Raw genomic sequence first — 27,430 nt, 5'->3', positions numbered from 1 at the left:
GTAATTACAGCAACAGAAAAACTCCTATAGTTAAAGTAGGCTATCATCGTTACCGCAGGTGAGAGTCACAACTACTTTTATAAGTAGCTACTACAATATAATACGTTGCCACTACAATTCACACATCAGAACTATACAAATGACATACACGGGCCTGAAACAGAACACTGGAAGTCTTGTTAAAACATAAGTACAACAATACGCCAAAAGAGATTAGTCTTTTTAAAGTAACGCAGCTTAGGGCGATGCGTAATCTATCGCGTCGCAAAATGCTATTCCACCACGGTGTTTCTGCATGAAACGCTCGTAAATATGCGTATCATTTTGTTTATTTTTACAATCCATTAGTAACATGTAAATAAAGTCCACTAGCTCTGTTTCTTGCGGGTGTTTCTACTTTAGTGCCGAACACAAGCCACTTTCATGTCTGCAATAAAATAATACGCTCGTTAAGTGTACATCCGACATCATGTTACCTAATTAACAACCGATACTCGGTAGTATACATAATACAATATTTCGACAGTATTCATTATTCGCAGATAGTATTTAATTGTGTTGTGTGGTCTCACGCTTCATATTGGATATACCCAAGCTCTGTGTATTATCCCAGGCATTTATCGCGCTTTCGAATGCTAATACGCTTCCACAACCATGTTTGTTGAAAATCATTGTAATAAGTTTATGTTTCTTCATTTATTGTATGTTTACAAACGGTAACGCTCGCCATTCGCCAAGATAAAGTGTTTCTCCGAACTTTCTACGCAGTGCAATTAAGTTTATCCAATCCGTTTTATGAATGACAGCTTCTCACATCTTTATTATCATCGTCGATTTAGTCGAATATTGAATGTTTGTGTGTTTTAATGCTTATAAGCTTTTTCGCTTTCAGGTGACAGTTGCAGTTATCGATACATTTGACCATATGTGATTCAAACAACTGGCTGTGGAAGATCTCTGACGCAAACATGGAGCGGAATTGTCAACATGTGTTATAGAGAGGAGACTAAATTAATGGTACCAACAAATTGTCTATAGTTCACTGTGCAAGTGTGGAGTCAAGACTTGACCTATTGACAGTCTGTGAATCCAGTAAGCAAATGTGCGTCCTGTAGGGAGAACGCTGTAGTGATAATAGTGAATTAGACAACAATTTCCAAAATGCCAAAAATTAAGGCAAGAGGCTTGCACAGTTCATGGTTACACCATAGGGAACTTGGTCATCGTTTCCCACTGGGACACAGTGACCGATTTTCGAAAGAACTGTACTCTTCTCTTATGCCTTGTAATGGCTGGGACCAAAGTGAACATCTGAGAAATGCTGTGCACGGTGGTGTTTTTAATTTGGAGTTTTCACCCGATAGGTAGGAGCAACTTATCGCTCGACGTAACTTCGTAGTAAAATACCATATTAAGTGAAACTAATTAGTTTACTTTGCAGCTCCCTACTCGTGGCAGCTTGTGAGAAGAAGAGCATTTTAATGTTTGATCCCTTGTGCAGAAAGTTAATACATGCAGTGGACAATGCACATCGTGACTGCGTCAACTGTGTCAGGTGAGACAGCCTTGCGTCTAGAATTTCGATCAAAATGTAGGCATTGAGTATCACTTTAAAATTTGCATGAATTTTGTTTTTACTGTCGAGTATCATGGAGCACATTAAGGTGCTAAATTGCAATACATGTAGTTCTGTTGTTGATTTTCTTTTAAATTAAAACTATCCACTATGTTATCCAAGAAGGAATGTAACAATATCACATTAAGTACTTCTGATTGTTACTTCCTGTTATTCTTTGTATGTTTCAGATAATTTTGTTACTCCACTCTCTCTGATTGCTAGAATCAGACATTCTTCTGTATATATGTGTTCATGACCTACTGTTGGTTTGAGCTGTAAGCTATATAATGTTTTGATGCAGGCTTTTCTTGTTTATAAACAAATTTCAGCATAGTATGTTTTCATTCCAGTTTTTTATCATTATGTTCTCAAGTAATTTATGAAGGTTTCATTTGCAATGAGCTTTGTCTGTAAGCCTTGTTGACATCAGTAAAATCAAATGATGGTTCAGAAGCATTATTCAGTTAGCTACCTGAGAGCACATTCATTCATTACACAAAACATGTAAACTGTGTTGGATTATGTTATTCAGGATATTTTTCTGTAATTGTGGTACTTTTATGTGAAGATGCTATGAAATTTCATTTATGTACTTTCTTATTCTGTCGTCTTGTCATATCATTGGATGTAGTGTGTTTTTTGTGTAGATTGAGTATACAGTGTATTGCCAAACTCATTTCAAGGTATACAATCAGAAATTCTTCTCTTGAAGAGTTTTATTTTTTGAGGATCGCAACTTGACAGTGAGACGAGATGCATTGTTTTATTAGTTTGAAAGACATTATTTTGGTGAAAGATTCCTGGATATGACTTTATAAAGCAAAAACATACTCTGACAGGAATCATTGGTGTGTTTTCTACGCCACATATCTTTTACATTTTATAAATCATAAGATGCATGGGAATGAGCTTTGTAGTGTACATTCCTAAAGGTAATGTTTATTGTGGGTACATGCATTATGTTACTGAAATTCTGGTACAATCAAATAAGTTATTTTGTATCAGCATAAAATTACTTTGTCTGGAAATGTAGTTAAAACACTGTACCACATAGTTTCTAAATTTGCTGTATTCATTGATTGTCTCATAAATCAACCCGAAGATCACTTAATCGCATTGACATATTTTGTATCATATGCACAAGAACTGTATGATCATGATGTAAGGGGTGAATAAAATTGAACAGAATTGAATGAAATGACATTAGATCAAAAGTGTGAAACTTGTATGACTACTGCTAAGGAAGCTACTGTAACATGACCTCATAACATGTAAGCCTGTTTTTAGGCATACATATGACTAAACCAGTTGTTCACCATTTAATGTAGTAATATAAGTTAGTTTGTAATGGCCCGCCACCTTAAGAACGTGACATAAAAGGCTGGTTCGTCGATTTTCCCCATTCATTAGTAATAGTAATGTTGGTAGTAGTGTATGTAATTATTCATCCAAGATCATCTAATAACAATGTAAGAATGTTCATGGTAATACAATTAAAATTAGTTGCTCAAAAGATGCAAACACATAGAATGTAGAAATATAGTATATGAGGATAGGGAAGGTGTAGTTTATTTGTCCATAGACAAGTCACATTAATACTGTTTTAAACAAAATGTATACAGTTTGTGGAAATACGGAAGCGTCCGATCCCACCCGTCTGCTTTGACCCATGACGTCACAAATATGGCGGAAACAAAAACAAACACACACACTTTCCACAAGAAGCCTAATGACACTAACGGGACAAGCGAGGGAAATGGGGTGTTTTGGGTGGGGGGCAAACTAAATATAAACAAATTTAGACGCCTTGCGTAGCTACAACGTGTAAGTGAAGACGACCATGCATGAATACCCACCCACCTCCTCAGGGGTCGTAACCCCTGCAACCCATAGAAGATAAAGATGCTTCAGTAGCTGATTAGTGTTTTTTGTCTTTAAAAAAAAAAAACTCACGGCGTAGAACGAACAGATCAGAAAGATATAATAAACTAAAACAGAAATTCGAGGAAACAGATAATTAAAATAAGTAATAAGTGTTTCTAAATTAAAAAAAAAAAAAAAAAAAAACCCCTCACGAGATAGAACGAACAGATCAGAAAAGTAAATAAAATAAGATAAAACAGAACTGGAGACAGCCACACTCAAACCAAACTCCGCGCCGTCATGACGTCACACACGACAACACCCTTACGTCACGGGTCAAAGCCGACACGTGGGATCGGACGCTTCTGTCTTACAAATTATCTGCAGGTATGGGAAAACAAGGGGATATATAAACTGTTTTCAAGTACTAAAATGCTTATTTTTACACAGATAACTACTTAACAACCAATATTAATAACACTGTCATAGACATAAGCAAAGCAGTCATATACAAAAAAGTCACAAAGGTCTGCCACACTGAAGACACTTTCAGAAGCAGTTTTATATGAAATGTAAACGCCGATTTTTTTTTTAAATGTGATTTGCACTAATCCATGCTTCGAAGGAAGTTGATGTGAAGAGGGGAGAGGAGAGAATCACAGAAATTTTCTCATATGCCAGCAAAAACCTACAATAAGTAGTTGCTTGGTTTGAATGATGTACTGCTTAATTTTATTTTGGAAGGTTAATGTCTAATTTCTATATAATCTTTAGTACTGTTTGGCTAAAATTATCATAACATTTTCATTTATTTTCGAGTAGCGATCTGTTTTTTATGATCTTACGGTGTTGTTTGTGTAAAAGAGTATTTATTGGGAAACTTTCAGTTAGATGAAAGTATACGGTAATCATTCATAAATGTTGTATTGGTATGTTATGTTCTTGGTCAGCAAAATAGGACAATTTAATTTCGAATGCATTATTGTTTCAGAGTACTGTCCATATTATTATTTTAACAGTTTAATGTCCAGGTTGGAGCAACAACAGTTATGAAAAGGGTAGATTGCTACTCACCTTAAAGATGACATGTTGAGTTGCAGACAGATACAACAAAAAGGCTGTTACGCACCTAAGCTTTCAGTCAAAGCCTTCTTCAGAAAAGAAGGGAAAACACATACATTCACACAAGTGGGCACTCCTCATAACTGGTCACTCAAGCTGTCCTTTCTATTATGAAGATGGCTTTGGCTGAAACCTTAGTGTGTGAGACAGTCTCTTCATTGTGCATGTCTGCAACTCATTTTCATGATCAGTAGCAATATATCCATTTCATAACTGTTAATATTATATAACTTGTCTTCATGTATCAGTCTGTTTTTCAACTATGGACTCATAACGTCAACTTCACACATTAGGCCTATATAATTACTAACTTTTTGTATTAGGTCAAGAAATCATCCAAAAATTTCCATTTTATTCATCTAACATTTTCTGTTACCATTTTTTGTATACCTACACTCCGTTTCACTTGCTAGAAATATGAAAATACTTTCTGTTAAACTGGGAATATTGTTTGAACTTCTCGTTATAAGATTTGTATTATCCATTAGTTTGTGTAATACCTCAGCACATTGCTAATTAAAAATATTACTAACTTCATATGAATCCCTCTATTCCTTTCCTCCCTTTTGCAGTGTTATTTTACTGCAATCTGCCCTCTTTATTTATTCAACAAAGATCTGACAATGATACTGGATTCATTGTGGTAATAAAATGGAAATAAATAGCTCAAAAACACACACACACACACACACACACACACACACACACACACACACACACACACACACACAGAGTATATAATTTTCATTTATGAGGATAGGGCAGGTGGTCAGCTATGGTTTTGATGAAGAAACCATCCTGGCATTTACTTGAAATAATTTAGAAAAATAATGGAAAACCTAAGTCAAGATTGCCAGATAGATGCAAACTTCGCATTCCCGAATATTATGTCATTGTCTTATCAAGTCCACTTTCACAGTCGGTTTGTCCCTATTCTACAATGTTCTTTGATTCACACACAATTTGCTCCAGATAACTTATAATAATTCTTAATTTTGCTCTTCCTTGCTGCATAAACTAAGACACCTGCTGGTGACTTCTGGACAATGAACACACTGCTATGCCCTTAGAACTAACTCAGCTTGCTTGGAAAACTGACTCCTGGCTCATATGCATGCAATTGTACCCCGTGTACATCTTAATGGCCTCTCCTAGGTCCAGCTAAAAAAAAACTGATGACTGAGGTGATTTCCGTGGGAAATTTGTTGTAAGATTTTATTCCCTAATAGAAAATGATGTTTTGAATTTTTTGTTTTTCCTTGATATATGTAAGTCCAAACTGGCTTTTGTTCCATGGTTTGTGTAGAACTGTTAGCGAAGGTAGTAATGTTTTTTTTTCTCCATATATGCGCAACAGATGGTTGATATACTCGCAGGGTCCAATAAGGATATCCAAGTTTTTAAACAGTTCCTTAGAATGAGCCTGCCTAGCACTTGTAGCATAAAAATTGTCGTGTTTTGTGTCTTTCAATCGCCAGAAAATTATCCTTTATCGAAGAGCTGAGTGTGTCGTCACAAAACACTGGCAGTTACAAACTGATAATAGAATCCTAAGAGCAAAACATGCAGATGACTTTTTTCCCCAGTATCTTTGTGTGTTCATTCCAAGTTAATTGAGAAGCAATATTCACCCTTAAAAACTTTGTGTTTGTTACACAATCTGTAGAATTCTCATCTACGTTTGATGTGACAGAATTATTTTCCCTATTCATGCTGAAGTACATACTGTTTTTTTTTTTTTTGTTTTTAAATATTCACCGCTGATTTATTACACAGTGCCCAGCTGTAAACATTGTTGAGAGCTTTATTTGCTTTAGCTGATAGGAGATAAGGTGTTTTATCAGTGACTATGATGTTGCTACCATCAGCAAAGAGAATTTTTTTCCATGTCTTATACCCTCTGGGAGGTCATTGATATGTGTTAACACTTTAACTATTGGCAACATACATATCTGCCCACAGTTGTCATGGCTTCAGTGCCAACAGCACATGCGTGCGACAGAAGCTAACCAAGCCTGGAGTGCTAATGTTGTATATATATGTTTCGAGATTTCTCGTAAGTGTATGCTATAAAGCACACACTATATGTTGACTACTGGTACAGAAGTCCATCTCTGTTCAGCTATTTGCAATAAGGAACAAAAATTACAATGGGTACAGTTTGCATGCACAGTGAAGGTATGCCAGAACTTGAAGCCAAACTGTAGTGAGATGGAATTTGGGTTAATAAACATTACAATGGTTTTGAAGTGGCGTGACAGGAGAGATGTATGTATGTTGATGACATATGTAAAGCTGCAATGAAATCAGCTATGAAATTGGACTTCCAAACTAACACTGAAAAATTTAATCTGAAATGTGTGTTTGATTACAGCAAGTGTGCAGTGGGCAAAGATGTCAACAGAATGTGTTCGCAAAACACTGAAATGGTACAAAATACTGTTTTTTCACTCCTTAGATATGTGTGTGTTAAATTCCCACATTATTTACAAGGTTCATGCCAAAAAGAATTCTTCACTCACCGAATTTCACCTCGGCCTAATTTGAGATTTTGCGGACATATCACCAAGAAAGGAAAGCATCAGGAGGTTGTTGATCAGTGGAAGAAAATCCATTGTGGCTCTGAGCAAGGCACTTTCCAAGTACTGTTAAATCATAAGTAAAATAACACGTACTTGTGAGGAGACTACTCAGTTGCATTACTGCTGTAAACAGTGTGATGCAAAACTTTGTGTAATGCCTTGTTTCGAAATGATCACACAAAAAAATTCTGAAATGTGATTCTTTGTAATGTTATCTGGTTTTGGGAACTTCAACAGCTAAAATTTATTTTAGGATCTTATTAGTGATAATAAATACAGAAGACCCTGTGGTGATGAAGATGCAGCACAGCAAATGCTGTAGTGCTCAGCACCATATTGTGCCCAGCATTGTCCATTGCATTACCCTGAGGAATACCTATGTTTATGTGCTTGTCTGACAGCTGTTTTAGTAAAAGTACCTTTCGCACCCCGATTTTCGGGTAAGATTGTAACTATTCGTTTGGAATCCTTCCTACACTTAGTGCTTCTAGCTTATCTTGTATTTTATTTTCAACTAGCTTATATTGTATTTTATTTTCAACAGTGTCAAAAGTCTTGAATGAGTTCTAAGAACATGCATGTAACGCAGACATCTGTGTCAAGACCTTGGAGTAGCACTTTAGTGAAGTCTCTAATGGCCGGTACTGTACTTGTCCCTCTTCGGTAACCAAACTGTAATTTGTTAGAAAGGTTGCATTTATTCATGTAACTCATTATTTTTTGTTGCGTGATGGATTCAGTTACTTTTAAAGAACACATACAGTAGTAGAGTTGCCTGCTATTTTTAATACCCTTCTTTAACGAGGGCACAACACATGCAAGTATTAGATGCTCTGGAGAAATGTCAGCTGAAGGACTTATTTATTATGTTTGTCAATGGGGCTTCTAGGCCGAACAGAAACTGGAACATCATCTGTGCTTGCTGACTTCTTATTTTTATCTTCCTGACTTCAAGCTCTGATATGGAAAAGACCACTATTGTTCTTGCTGTGTAAGTCAGTGTGAGTGCTACATGTATTTTAGGAAGATTTTGTTGGAACTTCTCCACAATACCAGAAATAATAATTTACAAAATTTCCCAATTTCTGGGGATTTTCTGCTATTCTACGCCTATCTTTGATTTATAATGTATTGTACTTGTTTGTCTTTTCTGTTTCATGTTTCATGACATCCCATACTACTTTGCTTTTAGTTTCTGCCATATTGTTTTGTCATGGAGTGTGTGTGTGTGTGTGTGTGTGTGTGTGTGTGTGTGTGTGTGTGTGCGTGTGTGTGTGTGTTTTTTTGCAAGTAATACCATCCTGTACAGTTTTTATACCTATGATACTAATTTAGAAACTGAATTATTGTAGTGGTTTTGTAAAGAACTGAGAAATTTGAATTTCTTGGAGGACTTCCGAATACCCACAATCATCTATATATTCTCATTAGCTGCTGCTGATGTTGTGGCTACTTTTGGAAATGTCTAATAATAATAATAATAATAATAATAATAATAATAATAATAATAATAATAATAAAACAATAATAGTTTAAACAGAATGCAGAATTTAGAGAACTTAGCATTTACATTGTTTCCCAGATACGCTTCATTCAAGGTTTGCTTTGCTAATGCCCTATGAAAGTATGTACTTCTAAGAAGATCCTTGTAGAAGACTGCTGTTTTGTGGGTTTTACCAAACCTGTATTTAACTGTATTAATTGACGGTAGTGATTAGAAAGGCCAAGATTTCTTATAAATACTTTGCAACATTTGGAGTCAGTGTCTGTAAGTACTTGGTCCAAGACTGATGGTGAAATTTTTGATATCCATGCAGCAGTTAGCAAAAGTGCTTAAAATGTTTAGGAAGTTATTAATTTCACCTTCAACCCCTGTGTTAATATTCATGTCTCAACTCATTATGATGATAGTTTTGGGGCGTCTCAAAGGACTTCAGATAATTTGTTGAAGAAAGTGTCCATTTATTTGGTAATTTGAACCTTCCCTGTTGTCATTTCTGTGGCACCACATGGCCTTAGAGGTATTATTTGAAGTTGTGACTTCATTTTGGTAAAAGCAATCTTCAGCGCTATGTGGATAACATGAGATTCATTAATCTGGTAATATTCATATCTCGTTTTAAGTTCTTCCCTTGCTGTGAAAACAGTCCCTGCAGTCCATTTCTTATAATGATTCCTAATTGTTTGCCTGTGTGAAACAGGGATGGCTGTATTTTTGTAGTATCATATAGTTGAATATTTTTACATTTGTCCTCTTCATTTTTAGCAGAAGGGAATTATTTGATAGCACACACTTTAGCCTTTCCCAGTTGGGCAGCTTACCTGCTGGTGAATCTTCCAGATTGTATGATTTTGGTCCATGATACGTTTTCATTTCTGACATCTCTTCCAGAGTTGCATTAGAGATCTTCAGAGATGCTCATGGTTTGTCTAAGTTGTAGGGGCTCTCCAGGAGCATTTCTAAATGTGTCCAGCTCACAACGAGAGGTGTTTGTGAGAAAAAAAAAAATTGATTTTCATGTCATGCTCTATAGCTTCAAAAAAAGTAATGTGGTACAGATTGGTTGTGTTGCATAACAGTTAAGGTTGTGGGTTTGGATCTCTACAGGTGCTATTGGTGCTATCAACTTTTTAATTTTTAAATCTTCATTGAAATGACTTTGATCATTATTTTTGTTCAGTTAAGGTTTTTTTTTTAAAAAAAATTCCCTTGTCACATAATTTTATCACTGTATTATTTTCTTCAATGGCGTTCACTTTTTTCCTTCTTGACATTTTTTCCACTCTGAATCTTTGTGTATATGAATTTAATTGTCAAAGATGAGGTGACTTACCGAACAAAAGCGCTGGCAGGTCGATAGACACACAGACATACACACAAAATTCAAGCTTTCGCAACAAACTGTTGCCTCATCAGGAAAGAGGGAAGGAGAGGGGAAGACGAAAGGAAGTGGGTTTTAAGGGAGAGGGTAAGGAGTCATTCCAATCCCGGGAGCGGAAAGACTTACCTTAGGGGGAAAAAAGGACAGGTATACACTCGCACACACGCACATATCCATCCACACATACAGACACAAGCAGACATATTTAAAGTCTTTAAATATGTCTGCTTGTGTCTGTATGTGTGGATGGATATGTGCGTGTGTGCGAGTGTATACCTGTCCTTTTTTCCCCCTAAGGTAAGTCTTTCCGCTCCCGGGATTGGAATGACTCCTTACCCTCTCCCTTAAAACCCACTTCCTTTCGTCTTCCCCTCTCCTTCCCTCTTTCCTGATGAGGCAACAGTTTGTTGCGAAAGCTTGAATTTTGTGTGTATGTCTGTGTTTGTTTGTGTGTCTATCGACCTGCCAGCGCTTTTGTTCGGTAAGTCACCTCATCTTTGTTTTTTATATATAATTTTTCCCACGTGGAATGTTTCCTTCCATTATATTGAATTTAATTATCTTTATTTATGTCATAATATTTAAACATGTGATAATACCAATCTATTACTTTGGGAGCAAAAGATGAAAAAAGTCTATTTATGTATATTGACTGCGCAGTGTTGTCAAACATGTATTTTTCATTACAAGATGTACATATTTTTTGGACTGTAATTGCCATACAAACATTTAAAACATAAATTCTTATTACATGTGGACAAAGTAATGCAGATGAAGATTTAAGTGAAAGAATGTGTTATAAGTAAAATTAAATTCAAGCAAAATGGGGAGGAGAAATAATGAATGCAATAACATGGACAAAAATATAATATTATAAATATTATTAAAATCACACGAATAAAGCTTCCAAGTGGAAGAAGACTGATAGGAAGAAAAATGAGAGCAAATGAAAAAGTTAATACAGTGATTAAAATGATGTGATGGACGATAGAAATAAAAAGTTACATTTAAACTAATTAACTGAATCAACATTATCATCCACAACTTATAAAGATTTAAAAATAAAAAATAAAATAAATATAAAATATTTGAAAGGAACTTAGGCATTACAAACCCACAGCTTTGGTATATGAGGACTGCACCTTAATCGTTATACAATGCTACCAAACTGTAGAACATTACTTTTTTAAAGCTGTAGAGCTTCATGTGAAATACCAATATTTTTTTGTTGATTACTTGTAAGTGAGGGCCCACCAGGGTGAATGGTTGCAGAGTGTTGTACGTCAGACCTTAACCATCATCATCGTATAGCTGGTTTCAAAAAGTTGCTCCCACCTCTGGGGACCTTTCCTTGTTAGATCTGTGTAAAATGTCATGAATAACCATACAACTCAGAAGATTCACCAGTAACTAATTCTTTAATAACTGCCATTGAGAGGACTTAAAGTTCTTCTAAAACAACTAGTTGTCTGAGAGTCAGGTGACTGGACCCCCTTAAAATTTTTTTGTCGCAATGTTGTACTGACCATAGGATACTTGGTTTCATCTTGTAGTCAGCATTTATTGCCACTACCCAACCCTCATGTTCAGGTGTGTGTGTGTGTGTGTGTGTGTGTGTGTGTGTGTGTGTGTGTGTGTGTAAAGGCTTATTTCATTTTCTCTTAGTTCATGTTTAGTAGTCTGTAGCCATTCAAGTCTCATGTTCCATAAATACCTGAAGGTATGTCGAATGATGAAAGCTGTACATTAAGTTAGAAGCAGGCATATTTTTGTGAATTACCAACAACAAAATATGACGAATGGAAGGTTACTTGGAAAGAAGTCGGCATTCTTCCTCCCACACAAATCACTCGCTGTTTTGATATGATGGATCTTACTAAGCATTTGTCTTGTATTGATTTCTGAGATCACTCTCAGGTGTCTCTATAGTAGAAAAGTTAAAATGCATTTAGTATTACCATTAGTGTTAAAACTGGACATTCAAGAATAAAAGTTGTATGTATTTGAATGTAGATGGACGTTTCGTGGATTGCCTTCCCAGTCATTCATTTTCATTCTTTTATAGACACACACAGTGTCCTGTAAATTCCATAATGAAAGCGAGCATTCAGCAATGTGGAATGGGACAAAATATACGTTACACCTCGAGTGACTGCTTCCGTTCTTATTTTGGTGGGCATGCAGTGTACTTTGAACTCCATATCTATCTACCACATATTGAGCACTTCAATGGAGCCATGTTTAAGTACTATCTCATTTATTCGCATTTTTTTATTATTTAAAGTTGTGTAATTGACAACATTTGCTACAGATGGGTTGCTTCTAGTGGAATTGTGTGTGGGGTCCTTAATATATAAAAGTATGCTGACTTTGATATAAGCATTTTTCTTTTATTTTGTAAATTAAATGGATGTTTGTGTTAAGACTCACTATTTATAACTTGATTGTAATAAATGGAAGTGTTATCATGATTTGTTTTGTTTCGGTTTTATTGACAATGCAGATTTTCGTCCATGTACTCTGTTCGTCTCTTCCTAGGAAAGACATGTCATTTTTAAGCTTAGGAAAGACACACAATTTTTTAAGCTAACTATTACTTCTTACCCCCCCCCCCCCCCCCCCCAGGTAAGGATTAATTTGCCGAGTAAAGCTCTGCGTCCCTGGGGTTCCTGAGCTGGGGACTGGTAAGTGTCGTCAGTCCTCTGTCACTGTAAGCTCTGAGCATTCTTCAGCAACCACCATGTGGCACAGTGGTGCAACATTGTGTATCTCAGGGAATGGGGATCTTGGCTTCATTGCCTGGATAGCGAGGATGGAATAAACCTTTCTAAAAAAAAACATGTCAATCTCAAGGTGTGCTGCGTGCTGGTGAGATGCATGGCTGTTAAGGGTGAACAGTCATTAGCAGACAATCTGTGGGGAACTTGCTGCATGTCAGTTGTGTAAGGCTTATTCAGGCATGCAGGGCTCTGTCCGAGTGGACCGTTATTTCCCTAGCTGCTCGTTAGACCAAAATGGATCCTCCGAAATTTTCTTTTCCTCCTCCCAGCATAAAGGGTGGACTGCTGGTGGGTACTGACACCCAATCAAGTAAGAGGGCTCATATAGCCAGTCCTCCTGACTCAGGAGTGAAATCTAAGTGTTTCATGTCTAGTAACAGGACACATGCTGGCAGTGAGAGTGTTCGCTTTAATCATCAAGAGGAAAGAGAGCAGCTTCATGAAAGTTTCTCCTTCTTATATTCAATGAGGGTTGGAAGGCATTGCTGACAATTTAAAATCTGGGCACTGGTGGCAGAAACTGCTAGTTCCCAACAAGTAAAGAACCTACGAAATGCGCAGTACCTGGGGGAATATGCCATTGAAATAGCTGCACACCAGCTTGAGTTGTAGCAAGATGATGTGATGTGCAGGAATCTGGTGGACATTTCCAGTGAGGAACTTTTAAGATGAGTGGACTCCAGAAGGAGTAACTGACGTGCAAAATATCATGAGGAGGGTGGACAGGGATGGACAGGGATCTTTATCCTGATGTTTAATAGCAAGAAACTTCCTGAGCATGTAGGCAGGTTTCCTTTGCCTAAGCGTGTGCCCTTATGTACCCAACCCAATGCGGTGTTTCAGATGCCAGCACTTTGGGCATACTACTATTGGGTGTCATGTAGAAGCTACTTGTGGCAAATGCGTTAAGGCAGCCCACAACAGTGTCTCTTGTTCCTCTCCACTGAAGTGTGTAAATTGCTCTGGAGCTCACCCTGTGTGGAGTCAAGTCTGCAGCATGTATCTGGAAGCACGGAAAATACAAACAGCTTAAAACTGAAATGCATCCCATATGATAAGGGCAAAAAAATGTATAAAGCCATGCTGCCCCCAGCTTTTGCTGCCTCCTTCACTTCAGTTGTTAAAGAGTCAGTGCCGAACGCTGAGGCTGCTACACGAATGAAAGTTGCTAGTATCAGCACTAGTACCTATGTTTGTCCATGATCTTGTGCTGCTGCAGTTATTTCTAAGCCTGTCCTTCTCCCCCAGAACTTCAGAAAAAGCCGTGGTTGCTAATATTGTGAAGCTCCCTGCCCCTCCAAAAGTTCCATCTGGTATGCTGTCTGATTCTACCACAACCACAGTCACTGTTATGGCTGCAAACTCTATGCAGGGGAAAAAATCAAAGGCAAAATGTCCACCACAGTTGGAATTGGGCAGTAAATAGCCTGATGATGTTCAGTCAACCTCTCTCATATGTCTGTTGATTCTTCTTTAGAGACTAGCAACCTGGATGTTGAACTGAGACAGTCATCTTGCCTCAAGAGAGACCCTCTGCCCATTGTGGGCTCCCCTCCACAGCAGGAAGTCAGGATGAAAGTGCTACCCCTGTGGTAGTTGGTTTTCATCCTCCAGTGGAATATTAATGGGTTCAGGACACGTGGAAGAACTGAAGCTCCTGGCACGGGTATGCCCCCTTTGCATGTTTTTGCAGGTGTGTCCTCTTTGCAAATTTTTGTTTGCAGGGAATACATTTTAAGGCATCTGTCCTATGGGGCAGTACACTCCATCGTAGGATGACCTGACTGGGGAAAGGGCCAAGGGAGGAGTTACTGTGTTTGCTAACAATGTGCACCACTCCTCTGCTCTATCTCTGGCTACTGACCTGCAAGCAGTTGCAGTTGAAATTCATGCACATTGGAGGTTTACAATTTGCTCGCTGTAATTACCTCCCCTAGATACAGTAGAGTCTGAGGCTTTCACAGATCTTATGGAACAAATCCCTCAACCATTTCCCCTTCTAGAGACTTCAATGCTCATCATGTCCTTTGAGGCTTGACCTCTAATTGCCCTCAGGGTCGAGGTTTGGAGAGCCTCCTGACATTTGAAGAGCTGTGCATCCTAAACACTGGTTCTCCCACTCATTTCCGTGCTTCTACTGGGTCATTCTTGGCCGTCGACCTATCTCTCTGTTCCCCAGCCCTTGCCGACTCTGTTCACTGGGAGGTCATTGACGACCTTCATTCCAGTGACCACTTCCCAATCTGCATTCACCTACTGAATGGAGGATTGCTTCATCAGAACCCACCAAAATGGATGGTCAGCAGGGCTAACTGGACGCTGTTCAGCCACCTGACTGTGTTTGAACTTCGCAACAGTGTCACATGAGAGTTCCATCGTGTCGCTGACTTAACCATCCCAAAGTCCTCAGGTCATCTTAAGAGGAGACCTGTACTTCAGCAACCCAGTGCAGGTGTGCGGCTGTTTGACAATTTAAGTGCTGCCCTACAGCAGACAACCTCAGAGCCAAGGCTTGACGTGTAATTAAGGAGAGTAAGAAAAGGTCATCGTGGACCTTCTTAAACTCCATAAACTATTCCACTTGTTCTACACATGTATGGGAAGCCATCCGGAGGATTTCTGGTAAACAGTCATTTACCAATAAAAGCAATTCTGAAACAAGGGTTTCACCAAACAAAACCTGGAGATATTGCTTAGATGCTGGCAGAGCTAAATATGTTCTTCCAGTACTAAATATCTTGTCTGTTCCAATTCTCTGAGTGCCCTTCACTCTCTACAATGTTCGTGACTCTCTACAATGTTCGTGCCCCTCAGATAAAGTAGTCCAAACTATCCAGGATGCCCTCCTCCAACAAGACAACTAGGGGAGGAGGTGTCTTTCTGCTGGGTACCAGGGCACATGGGTATCACAGGGAATGAAAGGACGGATGTAGCAGCCAACATGGTGTGTCATGATTCTCAAGTATTTCAGTATACCATCCTCCTGCATGCTATAACTTTGCTGTTGAGTTCCAGTGTCTTGCATCTGTGGGGGGGGGGGGGGGGGGTGAATGGCTGGAAGTGACAGACAGTAAGCTCCACTTACTAAAGTCCACAATGTGTCCGTGGTGTACTTCCTTCCACCCACATCGATAGGATGAGGTTTCCCCACTTGTCCTCGTATAGGCCGCAGCCCTCTAGTGCATGACTTCTTGCTGTACAGATCACTGTGCAATACGTTTTATTGGACTGCATTTTATTTTCTGACGAGTGGGCTGTGACTGTTTTGCTAATGAGTCTGCAATATGTTTTAGATAACATTCCAACGAATGTGAGTTATACAGTTTTGTGAATTGTCCAATGTTTTTTCCAAGATTTTAGGGAGACGGTTTTAATGGTTAACAGGGTGACTGGCTCAGCCAGTGACATTTTCCTGTTCCTTTTAGCTCCTTTGTCGTTTTACTTGTGTTTTAGTCTCCGGTAAAGCATATTTTATTCTTTCCTGTTTTGTTAGCGTGCATGGTCACATTTTAGTACGAGGGTGGTTTGAAAAGCTCTTTTAATCACCACGAGAGATCAACGATAGTGCAACGAGTTGTTCACATGATATTCATTGGACTGTGGCCTGTAAACACGTGCCACGTTAGTGCTCATGGAAGCGAGCTGTGGCTCTGTTGTTGTTCCTGGGTAGTGATTTGTGAAGATGGAAAAAGTTGAGATTCGAGCAGTGATTAAGTACTTCGTAAAGAAAGGTATGAAAGAAGACGACATTCATGCCGATTTCCAGAATACACTGGGGGACTCTGCTCCTTCATATTCAACTGTTGCCAAGTGGACAAATGAATTTAAATTTGGTCGGGAGAGCTTAGATGATGATCCGCGCAGTGGTCGGCCAAGATGTGTCACTACTACAGAAATCATTGCAAGAGTGCGCTAAATGGTCATGGAGGATCCCTGATTGAAAGTGTGTGAAATTGCTCATGTTTTCCAGATGTCATCTGAAAGGGTGTTCACATTTTAAGTGAAGAATTAGAAATGAAAAAATTGTCTGCAAGGTGGGTGCTGCAACTTTCGACACTGGATCCCACACATGCCGTTGCCAGGCAAAATTACATGAACTAAGGTATGAACTGTTGCCACGGCTCCGTCAGACTTCCATCTCTTCCTAAAACTGAAAATTTTTCTTGGTGGATGAAGATTCACTTCAAACGAAGAATTAATAGCCGAAGTTGACAACTATTTTGCAGGTCTGAAGGAAACTCATTTTCGAGATGGGATCAAGGCACTGGAACGGTGTTAGACCAAGTGCATTAATCTACAAGGAGACACACTGAAAAATAAAAAAAGTTTGTGATGTAAGTACTTTTTTCCCGTTCTGAGAACTTTTCAAATCACCCTTGTAATTTTATTCACATTCGTTTCTTTTAATGTGTATAAGGGTCATGATAACTTCGCTGTTGAACACCCATAAGCATCACTCACTTTGTGAATCATGCTTAGTATAATCAGTGGTGTCATCTTCTTCGTTGGAATTGTCATCATCACCATCTGAAGACTGTACTTTAGCTTCAGAATTCGTACAGGATAGTTCATAAAGTTTGTCATTTGTGATGTTTTTATGTGTTCTGGAAAAGAAGTCTTAAAAAATACTGTACAGACCACTTCTATACAAAATCATACACAAAACAGCAGCTGTGTTACTGAAAGTAGAAAAACTAAACTAGAGAAATTTTACTTACATGACAAGGCGTGAGATATATATTATATGCCAAACTTGCGACTCACACTTTTAAGCTTGTCACAGACACGCTAAGGTGTTAGATAATGGAAAAAACCTGCCAGTATTGTAGCTGAAACAGTAATGAAGGAATAGCTGATTGCCCTGACCCAACAAAGGATCTAAACTCACAAAACTTAAACTTAATTTGCGTTTAGTGCACTTCATATGCCAGTGTGGATGCCGTTTGGTTTAACTGTCAGAATCACACTTGAAAGTTTTTGTGACGAACTAGGCTGGCTGCGGAATGCTAGATGTATCGTAGAATTGAGAATTCTAAGGTCACCTAAAGGCTTCAGAGGGCAATACTCATCAGAGGCTGATACTCAGGTAGCAGTCTGGTTGTTCGTTGCACACAAGGTCTTTTTAACTTAGGTGACTCACCATGATAGCTGTAGGAGGCACTCCCACCCCCCAATCACCACCAATTCTCCTCTTCTCTTTGCAGTATTAAAGTAGTTGTCTGCATTTCGCAGTTGAAAGCTGACAACAGTGCTGCTAGCTGTCAGGGATCATCTTACACCAACTCGACTGTAGGACAGAAAGACGGCTGAAATCTAAAGTTGATAGCAGTGAGATTTTTATAGTAAAGTAAGTTTATATTGAAAGAATAGCCTAATGGGAAATCTAGGAGGCAGACAAAAAACTGAGGTTCACCAAGGTAGAAATTGAAGCTGCATATGAAACTATTTGGGCAAGGATGGGCATAAGCTTTGTTATTGGACTTTTTTTATTGATCACCAGACTTTCGCTCAGATGTAACCCTAAACTTTCGAGTAAACCTCATCTCACTAGTGTATGTATGTTCCCAGTCACACCTGTTGTCATTGTAGGAGACAGACAAGTAATATTAACATGTTCAGTAAACTATATGAAGAGGCAGTAGTGTCAAATTTTAGGGAGAAACAAGAAATATGTAGCTTTGGCTGGAGCATGTAAAAGAAATGCGACTAAAGCTTAGAGAAATAGCTGACAAAGCACTGGATACATATGTTATAGAACGGATCATAATTGGAAATAATATTTATTTATTGCTTATTTAACCTGATCAGATTGGGGCCTTAAGGCCCTCTCTTACATATGACCAGGAACAACCACCCTCCTGGGGACACCACCTTACCGAAGGCACCCTTAACTTTAGTGCTGGGTGGGAGGATTTGTGTGCCTCAGTGACACTGAGGACTATTCTGGTGGTAGCATGTCTACTGTTAGGGTCACCTAAGCTAGACAGGCCTCAGCAGAGGGGCCTGACAAAGAGTGTTCCATGACTTAGGAAAATGTTGGCTGTGTTTTGCCCAGGGAGCCCCACCAGCAGTGGGGTTTCCACAGCTGGCGACTGCTGTGAATTCAGGGCATACTTCAGAGACCATCATTGGGCATGGTGTTAGTATGTTGTGTGCTTCAGATGGCTTCACCATCTGGACCATGAGAAAGGTACACATCAAGCTAGGTTGGTCAGTCCTCCTGTGAAAAAATCTGAGTTATAGTAGTGGGGCATAAGTTTGTCATAACATCAAACCAAGTCTCTAAGCTTCTGGGATGCTAGGCCTTGGGTGGCTACTCCGAGGTGGCTGAGTTACATGACATCCTTAACTTCTGGAAAGGCATAGTTACATGCTCTGATATAAAGGCAGTGGACCCAGTGGAGTTGCATGAAAGATGGAAGTGCAGAACTATAAGATGAAAGTCAATTGCACATTGGAAAACTCTGCAATGTTTGTTCTAATATTTAACATTCAGGGTTTATCTGAACATATCCTTGCAGGTTACATTAATGTTGAGGTTTGACTGTTTGCTCTCAACCAAACGTGATGCTTCAAAAGTCAACAATTTTATCATACAGCTATGGTATATAATGAGAGCCACACGTGGAAATTGTGGCAGCTCAGCTCGTGGATCAGGTGAGTCTTGTACACTTCCTTCAAAGTACAGAAACTGCTCAGGGGCTCATTCAGTATGGAGCAGAAAGTGTGGGATTTATAACAAGGAAAGGAAAATTCTGGAGTTGAAAGTTATGAGATGCATACGCTATGGTGAAGCTATAAAAGCTTTTAAAGCTATACAATCTCTAGTATATTTGCTACTGCTTTTGCTTTGGCCCTTAAGAAACAAGTCGCTAAGTGTGATGCCTCCACACAAACCCATACCACAGATTCAAGTATGAGTATTTGCGCTTGGCGGTGTACATGTGGAGGGAAAGCTATACTTCAATCTGAAATCTTTCAGAATCCATTGACACTGGACTTGAAACCTCAGTCACCTACCACTGCACACCATCAGAAGGCCACTAAGCTGTCCCCCCTACCAATATGAGCAACTCCTCCCATAAGTAAGGGAAGACATCATACAAAAGTCAAACCAAATTGAATTAAGTATGGGCTAAACTTTCAGATTGATGAGCTCCCTCACTTTCTAATGTGATATTACTGTCAACGATCTTGATATCCACATGGAAGAACCGGAGAGCTGGAGACTGCCTAACATTCCCTCTGACATTTTGGGTAAATTGCCTGTGCCGACTAAGGAGGACAACCAGTGCTAATCATCTCCCGCAGGGTCTTACACGTTGCAGGCATATTTGGAAGAATTACAGCTACTGTTCCAGTAGAGACTGTTCTGCATCTGCTAGCAAGAAAATCATTTTAAAGTTACTGTTATACATGCATAAAGGGGCTACCACCTGTACAGAAAGTACAGTGTTTCTGGAGACTTGGCCTAGGGTGGTGTGGCTGTTTCCATTGATGTCGGATGCCACTCCTCTACTGTCCTATCACAGCCATACAAGCAGCTGCAGTGGAATTTCTCACACTGCAGTTAAATTGCAGTGTGTTTTTTATATCTTCCACCTCATGAAGAGATGAATGCAGATGCACTAACAACAGACCTTTTATGGGCACTCTCCTGTCCATTCTTCCTCGTGCAGGATATTGGTGCACACAATGCGCTGTGGGTCTCAGCTACCACTTGCTCCAGGGGTCGAAATCTCGAGGATCTTGCCCATTTAGACAATACATGTCCTTTGAGCTCTCGTAATGGGACACACTTTTCCATAGTTACAGGATCATCTTTTGGGAATATCCCCTTATTTTTGCTCCCCAGCTATTGCAGACCGAGTTTTATTTTTTATTTATTTTACATGTTTAATTCCGTAGGACCAAATTGAGGCGCAATTCTCAAGGTCCTGGAACATGTCAGTACATGAAATTACAACACAAAAAAGTGGTAACAGACAAATAAAAGTTTATGAATCCAAAAAAAGACAAGCAATAAGTTTAAGTAAACACAATCAATAATGTAACACAAGAATCAGCTTAATTTTTCAAGGAACTTCTCGAGAGAATAGGAGGAGTTACTCATGAGGAAACTCTTCAGTTTTGATTTGAAAGTGTGTGGATTACTGCTAAGATTTTTGAGTTTCTGTGGTAGTTTATTGAAAATGGATGCAGCAGTATACTGCCTGCCTTTCTGCACAAGAGTCAATGAGGTGCAATCCAAATGCAGGTTGGATATATATATGGTTGCAAACTTACACCATTTATTGCCTGAACTGCCTGTTTGAGCCAAAAATATCATTTGAGAATGGGAAGATTTACCCCAAAACATAATACCATACTTCATAAATGAATGAAAATAATCAAAGTAGAGTACTTTTTGTGTTGCACTATCACTTACTTTGAATGGTATATGAACACATATTGTTCAAATAGTAAAAATGACAGCATTGAGTCTTTGAACAAGGTCCTGAATGTGGACTTCCCCTGACAGTTTACTATCCATATGAACACCTAGAAATTTGAACAGTTCTGTTTCACTAATCACATGTCCATTCTGCGAAATTAAAATACCTGGTTTTGTTGAATTGTGTGTTAGAAACTGTAAAAAATGAGTCTTACCATGATTTAGTGTTAGTTTATTTTCTACAAGCCATGAATTTCTCTCTTGAACTGCACTATTTGAAACGGTGTTGACGTTGCGCACAACATGTTGTCAGCAAATAGAAATATTTTGTAATCTCCTCTAATACTACAGGGCATATCATTTATATAAATAAGGAATATTAGTGGCCCCAGCACTGATCTGTGGGGCACTCCCCATGTAACTGTGCCTTCCTCAGACCCCACATCATAGCCATTCCCAGCACAGTGGAGAATGGCCTTTTGCTTTCTGTTATTAAAGTAAGAGGTTAACCAATTGTAAGCTACTCCCCATATTCCATAATGCTCCAACTCCTGGAGCGATGTTTTGTGATCAACTCAAACAAATATCTTAATTTAGTCAAAAAAGATACCTAGCATTCAAAAATTTTGTTTCAAAAGTGGCTTTACTACTGAGTACTTTAATCATACAGGAAACTGACAATTCTGAAAGGAAAAATTACAAATATGGGTAAGTACAAGATTAGCATGTGCAGCACAGTACTTTAATATTCTGCTAGGTACTCCATCATATCTGCGAGAATCCTTAGTTTCTCGTGATTTAATTATTGACTCAGTCTCCCCCTTGTCAGTATCACAGAGGATTATTTCAGACATCAATCTCGGAAGGGCATTTTCCAAGAGTGTAACACGATTCCCTGTGGAAAGTAAGTTTTTATTTAATTCACCTGCAATGCTCAGAAAGTGATAGTTAAATATTGTACATATATCAGACTTATCAGTAACAGAAAAATTTTTGCTACGAACTGACTTTATATTGTTAAACTTGTACTGCTGACCAGACACTTCCTTCATGACTGACGAAATTGTCTTAATTTTGTCCTGTGAATTAGCTATTCCATTTGCATACCATGTACTCTCTGCCTTACTAGTAACACTTTTAAGCACCTTACAATACTGTTTGTAATGAGCTATTGTAGCTCAGTTGTGATTACGTCTAACATTTTGATGTAGTTCTCACGTTGTTCTATGTAATATCCTTATCTCACTAGTCAGCCCCCCAGGCCGCTGTTTACTGCTAGTACCTTGTTCAGAATGTTCTAATGAAATGTAACTTTCAAAGAGCATGAGAAATGTGTTAAGGAAAGCGTTGTACATGTCATCTTTGTTATCCGCACTGTAAACATCCTGCCACTCATGTTCATAACGACGTTTAAAAAACTCTCCTTCGCCGTTGGAGTAGTTTTTCTACATAGTTTGTAATTATTTATAACATTTGTTTGAGCACAAAAACCTGAATGAATAAAAATATTGTCTATGGTTGTGCTACTGTTTCCCTGCACCCTGGTTGGAGAAAACACAGTCTGCATCAGATCATATGAATTTAGGAGATCTTCCAACATCATTTTTCTTGCACAGTCATATACAAAATTAATATTGAAGTCACTACATGTAACTCTTTTTTTTGGCACTTCCTATAAAGTGAACCAAGAATCTTATACCTTGAGCAGAAATGCTTTGAAGTCAGAGTAAGAGGACTTATAAATAACAACATTTGGAAGTTTAGTTACACTAAATTCGACTGCCCCTGCTTAACATTCAAATACTTGTGCAGTGCTGTAATATGTCTACAGACTCAAGTGGAATACGGGTTGTTGTTGTTTTTTTTTATTTTTTTTATTTTTTATTTTTTTTTTTTACGTACGTTGCCACTCCCCCCAGTCCGCAAAGAACTCCTTGAAAAACACCCAGCTAATCTGTATCCTGGTAAAGCCTCTGAATTGCAAATTATTCAAGTGGTGCTCTGATATACCAATTATGTCAGAGCCAACATCTATAAGCATTTCCCTAACTTTATCTCTAATACCTCTTATATTTTGATGAAATAAGGTAATTCTTTCACTACTTTAATACCTCACCCCTTTTGAAGGTGATTCCTCTGTTAGAGGGGACTTCCTTTGACCAGGGATACCAATCAGCTGACTTCAGTGTAAAAACGGTGCAGCTCTAACATCAAATACAACAGGAATTTTTCCATGAGTGATCCCACCAGTCCAACTACACTGTCGCCAATAAGCTTTGTCATCCTCCCCTTCCCATACCTACTGAGCTACAGGCCACGCTTAGAGAAACCTGATCTATTGATAGACTCAGCTGGCACCACTGCAATGTGAGCCATGCCCTCCACCATAAGTGCCTTCTCCAGTCCATTGTAAACACACCTGACAGGAGCATTAAGATGAGGCCTATCATGATGCTGAAATGTTTGCACAAAGTGCACATTAGAGCCCCCAGTTTGAGTAGCTATCTTTACCAGCTCACCACTTACATCATACACTACTGGCCATTAAAATTGCTAACCATGAAGATGGCGTGCTACAGACGCGAAATTTAACAGACAGAAAGATGATGCTGTGATATGCAAATGATTAGCTTTTCAGAGCATTCACACAAGGTTGGCGCTGGTGGTGACACCTACAACGTGCTAACATGAGGAAAGTTTCCAACCGATTTCTCATACACAAACAGCAGTTGTCCTGTGTTGCCTGGTGAAACGTTGTTGTGATGCCTCGTGTAAGGAGGAGAAATGCGTACCATCATGTTTCCGACTTTGATAAAGGTCGGATTGTAGCCTATCGCGATTATGGTTTATTGTATCGTGACATTGGTGCTCGCATTGGTCGAGATTCAATGACTGTTAGCAGAATATGGAAGCGGTGGGTTCGGGAGGGTAATATGGAACGCCGTGCTGGATCCGAACGGCCTCGTATCACAAGCAGTCGAAATGACAGGCATCTTATCCGCATGGCTGTAACGGATCATGCAGCCACGTCTCAATCCCTGAGTCAACAGATGGGGACGTTTGCAAGACAACAACCATCTGCATGAACAGTTCGATGACGTTTGCAGCAGCATGGACTGTCAGCTTGGAGACCATGGCTGCATCACAGACAGGAGCACCTGCGATGGTGTACTCAGTGACGAACCTGGGTGCACGAATGGCGAAATGCCATTTTTGCGGATGAATCCAGGTTCTGTTTACAGCATCACAATGGTCGCATCTGTGTTTGACGACATGGCAGTGAACGCACGTTGGAAGCGTGTATTCGTCAGTACCATACTGGTGTATCACCCGGCATGATGGTATGGGGTGCCATTGGTTACAAGTCTCGGTCACCTCTTGTTCGCATTGACGGCACCTTGAACAGTGGACATTACATTTCAGATGTGTTACGACCTGTGGCTCTACCCTTCATTCGATCCCTGCAAAAGCCTACATTTCAGCAGGATAATGCACGACCGCATGTTGCAGGTCCTGTATGGGCCTTTCTGGATACAGAATATGTTCGACTGCTGGCCTGGCCAGCACATTCTCCAGATCTCTCACCAACTGAAAACATATGGTCAATGGTGGCCGAGCAACTGGCTCGTCACAATACTCCAGTCACTACTCTTGATGAACTGTGGTATTGTGTTGAAGCTGCATGGGCAGCTGTACTTGTACAAGTCATCCAAGCATTGTTTGACTCAATACCCAGGCGTATCAAGGCCGTTATTACGGCCAGAGGTGGTTGTTCTGGGTACTGATTTCTCAGGATCTGTGCACCCAGATTGCAGTTCTAGTATAATATATTTGTCCAATGAATACCTGTTTATCACCTGCATTTCTTCTTGGTGTAGCAATTTTAATGGCCAATAGTGTATTACCTGTCTCCATCAAGACTGTCCTCAGCTCCACCCGCAGTCACTACCTGATCCTCTTTCATAAAGTTCCTACATAACTCCCTTATATTAAGTCATCTGAGTCAACCCTTCACTAGGCTTCACAATGCTGGTGAACTGGTACTCGCTCCCCAACACTTACTGCAACTGCTGCCGCACACCACTGCCATGCGAACTACTTAGCAGTAGAACCTTCTTCTTTTTGTTAGGATTTGCAACTGACTGAGGCTCCCTAACTAATTAGGGTTACTGCTTGTGTCCTACACGTACAGCTACAAAAAGCTCCTCTCCACTAAACTCTGACAGTTGGTCAAGTCTATTGGTTATATGCAAAGCACGGCTGTCTGAATATCTCCTCCTCCTAGCCGCCATCTTACCAGCAGCCATTTCCCATTCCCCAGCACCCTTCGCCCTCCTCATCCTATCTAATTCTTCCTTTGCATTTTTAACTGCACCTGAAGGGCACAGATCTTACGATCTTGCTCCTCTCTCAACTTATTTCTGCTACAAATTCTGTACTTCCAGGAGAGGATCTCGCTAGAATGACCACTGGCTTCCCCACTCTATTTGCCCCAATGAAAATACATTGAACAAATATCACATTGTAACCCACTACTCTCAAACTTACGGCAAAGCCCACACTTCTCACTCACAGCAAAATGTTAACAGTTACTGAAAAAACTAAACGTCTGTGTTAGGTTAAGGACAATTACTACAGTAGAACTGTTTCAAGAACTAACATCAGTAATCTCGAATTTTGCTCTCTACTAAGAAATTAACTGCGTTTATTAATGCTACTAAACCAGAGCTAATACATCAAAAACTTCACAAAATTTCTTATATAAAACCAAAAATTCATGCTACTACTGGAAAACTCAATGAAATTAAACACAGTAAATGAAAGTTTTACTGAAATATTTTGCTACAAACAAGAAATGTCAGTTGAAAACTACCATACTAAATTTAATAAATGACTTCAACACACAAACAACTTTATAAAACACAGTGAGTGAAAGTTTCCAGAAGTTCATTAAACCATTATTTTACTAGAAACAGCACGAGACAATGCTGAAAACTGCTAAATTTAATAACTGAATAACAGTGCACAAACAACTTTATCGGAACTTATGAACCACTACAGCTGCAACTGCACTCTGCGAAATGTAAAAACACTGCTGAGACTTCGATGAACAATGTAAGCACACTCACTAGTAACAGACCACTCAAATCAATGATACAAAAAGGAAGATTGAGGTGAATCAAGATCCACTAATATGTTACTTACTTTTAGAGCAAATATTAACACCAAAAATCTTTAAAATAAATATCTAGAGTCTAAAACCTTGTAAAATATTGGTGTGGGATTTGAATAACAGTCCAGCACGTGATGTCACACCGAAGTTCAGTGGGAAATGGCCACAGATTTGCATTTCAGTGATCACTTTCCAGTGTGTTTATTTGCTGACTCGGATGGTTGTCAAAGGGAGACCACAAAGAAGGCAGATTCAAAAGGAAAATTGGCCTTGATACAGTCAGTGGGCCATTTTCTAACAAGATTATGCTCAGAAGATAGTGGACCTCATCATCTGTGAGGTCCAGTGAGCTGCCACAGATTCCATTCACCAATGTAGCTACCATGGCAGACGGCTCTCTGTCCCTGTTGCTCAGCAATCAGAACCAAGCACGTAGCTTTGCAAACTTTCAAACACCATCCTACCACCGAAAATCTTTCTACCTTCAGACCTCTGAGAGCACAAGTGAGATGAGTGATGAAAGATCTGAAGAAGAACTCCTGGAAGGAGTTCGCAGCTTCCAACAATAATCAGTCAGCTTCCAATGCCCAAGTTTGGGCAAGAGAAGTACACACCTTCATTTATGACCTTGTTGAGTAATGGGGTCTTAATGGACACGGCAAAGACATTGCTCTAATTTTTGCTGAATATACATTTACCGTCACTGCATCATCCAGACACACTCTTGCGTTCTAAGTGTTTTGTAGGACTTCAGAGATCAGGAGGCTCCACTTCTTCTCGCGTAAAGGGAATTTCTACAATCCTCCATTTTCCTCATTGGTTTTGGAGTCAGCTCTGTCTGCAGCCAGAGATGCTACTCCAGGCCAGATTAAATTCATTATGCCTTGCTCCGTCATCTGTGCTCAGAAGCCAAAGGCGAAATCCTATCTTGTTTCAATCAGATCTTGTTTGATGGACAGTACCCCTTGACTTGGAA

General features: G+C 39.2%; 1 protein-coding gene across 1 annotated transcript in view; it reads left to right on the top strand.

Moving 5' to 3' along the window:
- Nucleotides 1-478: 478 nt before the first annotated feature.
- Nucleotides 479-27,430, top strand: part of LOC124605698 (DDB1- and CUL4-associated factor 10) — a 69,656-nt gene continuing 42,704 nt past the window's right edge. The window contains exons 1-3 of the mRNA XM_047137558.1: nt 479-497; nt 893-1,364; nt 1,442-1,555. Of these exons, the coding sequence (XP_046993514.1) occupies nt 1,162-1,364; nt 1,442-1,555 (317 nt within the window). The 5' untranslated portion in view covers nt 479-497; nt 893-1,161. The remainder of the gene's footprint in view (nt 498-892; nt 1,365-1,441; nt 1,556-27,430) is intronic.

This window comes from Schistocerca americana, chromosome 3, assembly GCF_021461395.2.
Source record: "Schistocerca americana isolate TAMUIC-IGC-003095 chromosome 3, iqSchAmer2.1, whole genome shotgun sequence".
NCBI classification, from domain to species: domain Eukaryota; kingdom Metazoa; phylum Arthropoda; class Insecta; order Orthoptera; family Acrididae; genus Schistocerca; species Schistocerca americana.
This window is presented reverse-complemented; position numbering and strand designations above follow the sequence as displayed.